The 5,211-nt window shown below is 42.5% G+C and overlaps 1 protein-coding gene across 4 annotated transcripts in view; it reads right to left on the reverse strand.

The window, feature by feature from the left end:
• Positions 1-1,257: 1,257 nt before the first annotated feature.
• Positions 1,258-5,211, reverse strand: part of LOC106529631 (bromodomain-containing protein 3) — a 60,647-nt gene continuing 56,693 nt past the window's right edge. For all 4 annotated transcript variants that reach the window (XM_014025109.1, XM_014025106.1, XM_014025108.1 and 1 more), the window contains exons 19-20: positions 1,803-2,007; positions 1,258-1,726 (exon numbers count right to left, since the gene is read on the reverse strand). In XM_014025109.1, coding sequence (XP_013880563.1) covers positions 1,565-1,726; positions 1,803-2,007 — 367 coding nt within the window. In that variant the 3' untranslated portion in view covers positions 1,258-1,564. The remainder of the gene's footprint in view (positions 1,727-1,802; positions 2,008-5,211) is intronic.

Raw genomic sequence — 5,211 nt, forward strand, 5'->3', positions numbered from 1 at the left:
AAATGAAACCACTTGCAAAAACGTTCCAAATAAAGATCTGAAACGCGTGGTGTGCACTTTTATTCACCACACTTCACCCCTCAAACCAGAGGTCTTCAACCCGGACCCTCGTGACCCACTGTCCTGCATGTTTTACATGTCTCCCTGCTTTGAATGGGTGATTGACAGGCTTCTGATCAACTTGATGACATTCTGAGGTCATTTAATTGTTGGAATCAGGTGTGTTGAAGCAGAGAAACAGATCAAACCTACAGGACAGTGGGTCATGAGGAACAAGAGCTGAAGACCTCTGCCTCAAACTAAAATCCTGAGTCTTCTCACTTCAGATCAAATAATTGCAAATTAAGTCCACCTGAGTGTAATTTAATCCCAGATGTTCTGTGAAGGCCTCAGAGGTTTGTTCCAGAACATCACTGACCAACCAGCATCATGAAGTCCAAAGAACACACCAGACACGTGAAGGATAAAGCTGAGACTTTTAAAGCAGGGTTTGATTATAAAAATATTCTGGGCTTGAACAGAGCTCTGAGGTGTTTAAAGCTATCATCTTTAAGAAAGTACGACACAACCATAGACTGACCAAGACGTAAACCAGGGGTGGGCAGTCCTGGTCCTGGAGGGCCACAGCCCTGCATGAATTGTTTTTCTCCAACACCTGATTTGAATGAATAGGTGATTACCAGACTTCTACAGAACTTGAAGAGGTGATTCAATCACTGAATCTGGTGTGTTGGAGCAGAGAAACGAGGGAAACATGCAGGACGGTGGCCCTCAAGGGCCAGAGTTTGACATCTATCGTCTTTAGTTGGGTAAAGTTGGTAGAAAACAGTCAAAACATCTGCAGCTGGTTTGCAGAGAGAGGTTCTATAAAGAGTTAACCCAGGGGGGCTAAACAAATGTACCCCACACTTGGAACAGATTTTGATTTTAGTTTTTTTAATTTGTATTTTCTCCCCCTTTTCCGTTTCACAGTTATGTGCTATTTTGTGTTGGTTTATCAAATAAAATCCTGGTAAGATACTTTGAACGTTTTAATGACTAAATGTAAACGCTAAATAGGGTTTTCTTTAGTTGTTTTTAAGGAGCCCAATGTAAGCAGGATGTCCTGTGGCATGGCAAGAGAAGAAAAAAAATGGAGATCAGAAAATACACAAATGTGCGCTTACTGACCCACAAATATTTTAAATACTTCACGTAGTATAGCGTGATGTAATCAGTGACTCAGATCATTTTAGTGAAAATATTTTTATTAACATAAAAAAATCCAGAATGTACAACTAAAGCACAAATCAACTTTTGAACAACCAGAGTCATCTGAGCAACAATGTGCAGCAGCAGCACACGTAGAGATAACGTCATGACCCCACAATAATAGAAACAGCAGAAATTCACTTAAGTTAAACAAACTTAAAGCATTAGACAAAAAAACAAGATAAACTGGGGACCAACTTAAAAATAAACAGGAAATGTGTGATAGCAGTGCTTTTACTAATCAAAGTTTCAAGTGCATTAGTGACAATCTTCAATTCCAAAATAAATCGTTGTATTTTAGCATTTTCATGCCTCACAATTCTCCATTTTTGTCTCCATACGACACAAATGTGTATTGCTGATGAAAGGCACTGTTCATGTTTTGAAATGGAGAAAAAGGAATCAGTTCATTGTCCATTTCGAGTTCGAATGCAGTCATGACTTCCCAGTGCCTCATCAGATCAACACCAGTCATCTGTGCAAAAAAGGACAGAAACAGTAAAGCTGTAATATAAATGGGAGCTGAATAAACAACAGGTGGCAGTACTCACAGCCTCTCTCCTGCGACGCTCCTGCTCCAACATACGAGCGCTCTCCCTCTTTTTATTCGCACAGGACTGCTGGGTCTGAGGGCTCGTTTTGTTCTGAGACCTTTGCTGCTCATTCTGTTTGGGAACGTCTGAGGCAGCGACTCCGCACGTCTCCCGCACATCAGGACCCCCTTTGTCAGGCTCCGCTTTCCAAGAGTCTGAAAGGCTAGAAAAAGAAAGGTCTGAGTTAGATGGATTTAAAAACAGATGTGCAAAATATTGGTCTGATTTTCAAATTTAATTAAAGGTGTAATAAGATGTCCTATAAAGGCAGGATTGACAATGTTTAACAAAATGAAGGGTTTTGCCAAGAACCCAACTGATGCACATCTACACATCTTATGACTTTATCAGGTGTTAAACTATTCTGCACAAGGAGCCAAAATATATCGAAACACTACTACCTTATTTCGATTTACCTTGAGCAAAACGAATATTTTGACATGAACATTTTATCAGTCAGAAGAAAAGTTTACAGGAATTTTTTTACCCCCTAATTTAAAAACCTAATACAAAAGACATTGTGGGAAAATTTTGGGGAATATGAAGTGACACAAGCCATTACAACTGCAGAGTCACATGCAGATCATGTGGACACTGTGAACCCAAGTAAAAATGCAGATGCATATGGGTTCATGATAGAACATCTGCAAAGTCTAGTAAAGACAGCAAAGGCAGTGCATAAACACTGGAGGTGCTGGGCTCCTCATGCAGAGCAACATGAGTTTCAGAGTCGGGTCAGAGCTCTTGAGACCATATTGCCAAAATTAACACTAAGAAAAGCTGAATTTATTGAAAAACAAACCAAAGATGTGACCGAAAGGTTAAGTACTTCTATGAGTTTTCCTGTGGCACCAGCCATTAAATTAAAGCCTGCTGCTCTGCCAAAGTTCACTGGAGTTCGCAGAGAGTTTCATCAGTGGAAAAAAGATTGGGAAGCACTCCAGATGCAGGGAGAACCTACAGGGTCTAAAGAGATTAAAAAATATCATCTTCTCGACAGTGTGGATGAGAAAATAGTACGAGACCATCGTCTCACAACTTATTCAACAGCTGATGAGATATTCCGGGTTCTAGAGAATCGCTTTGGAAATAAAACAGCTATTGCYCTTGAAATAGTGGAGGAGCTTCAAAAGGTTCCACCAGTTAAAGGGAACCAGCCCAAGAAGATTGTTGAGCTAATTCAAACTGTAGAAAAAGCTCTGAGAACTTGGTGCAACTGGTGCTATGAAGAACCCTCTTATAAAAAGAGCAATAGAAAGCAAACTTCCAGACAGCCTAAAGAAAGAATGGCTTCTCCATATAGCAAGCAAAGGGACTGAGGCTGAAGAAGGCAAACAATTTGACTACGTCCTGAAATTTCTTCAAGGTCAAGAAGCAATTTATGAAAAGCTGGATCAATTGAAGGACGAGGAGTCAAAACCAAGGTCTGAACCACGTCAAGCCCGGACCAGAACTTCTATTCAGCCAACAGACATATCTCAAGGATGTGTGGTTTGTGGAGATGGGAAGCATAAGAAAAGGCTGTATTTCTGTAAAAAGTTTCGTATGCTCAAGTTGTCAGAAAAGAAGGAAGCTGTTAAAAAACTGGGAGCCTGCAAAAAATGTCTGGAGATTCACAACGAGTATGAGAACTGTAAAACTGAATTTCTGTGCAGAAGGCCAGACTGCAAGGAGCAACACACTGCAGGACACCATTATTATCTCTGTCCAAGAGCTGATGTGTCCAGAGAGCATTCAATCCAGAGGCCCAAAAACACTGCAGTGGGAGAGGATGTGGCAGGCCGCTACACCCAAGCCGAAGAAGATTTCATTAAAGGCCTCCCTCCTGAACAGGCAGAAACGTGTCGTCATGTCTTCTGTAATGCAGTGGCTAGAACATCTGTGTCCAGACAGCCCAAHCTTCTGGCAGAGAATAGTTTGGTGGAGTGGCATGTCATCATAATGCTATTAGAGGTCACAGCCAATGCAGGACAAAAGATTGGGACTCTAACTGATCTAGCATCAGATACCAACTATATAACACATGATGCGGCTGATCAATTAAACCTGAGGAGTGAAGCCATAACCCTGGTTGTCCACGGTGTGGGAGGAATGAAAGTTCAAGTTACCACAAGACGGTACCTCCTAAAGATCCGGGTCAAGACAGAAAAGGGAAACTTCAGGTCCCACCAACTCCTCTGCTATGGTTTGGACAGCATTGCAGACATCCATCAACATGTAACTGAGGAAGCACTTCAAAGGTTCTTCCCAGAAGTCTCCCTCAGTGAACTTGTGAGACCAAAAAGATACAGCTGTTAATAAGTCATAAAGAAGGTCGACTGGTTCCACAGAAGATATGTGCTGTTGGAGATTTTGTATTATGGGATGGACCATTGGGAAAGACAGTAGCAAGAACACACCCTGGACTGTTTGAAGATGCTACATTCACAGCACACCAATCTAGGACCCACTTCGCCAGATCAATGAGAACCATTGCAGAGATGTATAAAGAGCATGTATGCTCCCCATCTACCATCAAGCATTTCAGCTCTGCTGTGACCACTCGTGATTTTCTTGAATGGTGGAAGTGGGACAGCATTGGTGCTGCTTGCACCCCAAAATGTGGAGGCTGCCGCTGTGGCAACTGCCAGCCTGGCGGTAAAGAAATGACCTTGGCAGAAGAAAGGGAATTAGAAGTGGTGAAGAGTGGASTGACATATGCTGGTGCTGATGACCACAGTGACAGTCCCCATTGGCATGCAAGCTATCCATGGCTTGAGGACCCCTCTACATTGCCAAATAACAAAAGAGCAGAGGAGGCGACCTTTCTCAGAACTGAGAGACTACTGGCCAAGGAACCACAGTGGAAAAAGGCTTACAGTGATCAGGTTCATGAAATGGTTGACCGTCAGGCTGCAAAAAAGCTGGCTGAAGAGGATTTAAGTACCTGGAAATGACCTGTCTGGTACATAAGCCATCTCATCGCTCCTAACCCGCACTCTGTTACAACTCCTGTGAGACTCGTCTGGAACAGCAGTCAAAAGTATAAAGGTCAAAGTCTAAATGATCTGCTTTTGAAAGGTCCTGATGTTCTCAATTCCATCCGAGCTGTCCTCCTCAAGTTCCGTCAGGGCACTTTTGCTGCTCTGGGAGASATCAGGAAAATGTATAATTCTGTATGCCTAGAGGAGCGAGAGGTCCATCTGCACCGCTTCTTGTGGCGTGATTCGGAGGATCAGGAGCTGGAAGAGTTTTCAATTACACGGGTAAATATTGGAGACAAGCCAGAAGGTTGTATAGCCCAACTCGCCATGAGAGAGACGGCTAACCTTCCTCACTTCAGCCACATGAAAGATGAGTGTCAAGTATTGCATATACTATATATATA

Source organism: Austrofundulus limnaeus, unplaced genomic scaffold (assembly GCF_001266775.1).
Source record: "Austrofundulus limnaeus strain Quisiro unplaced genomic scaffold, Austrofundulus_limnaeus-1.0 Scaffold456, whole genome shotgun sequence".
In the NCBI taxonomy this organism is placed as follows: domain Eukaryota; kingdom Metazoa; phylum Chordata; class Actinopteri; order Cyprinodontiformes; family Rivulidae; genus Austrofundulus; species Austrofundulus limnaeus.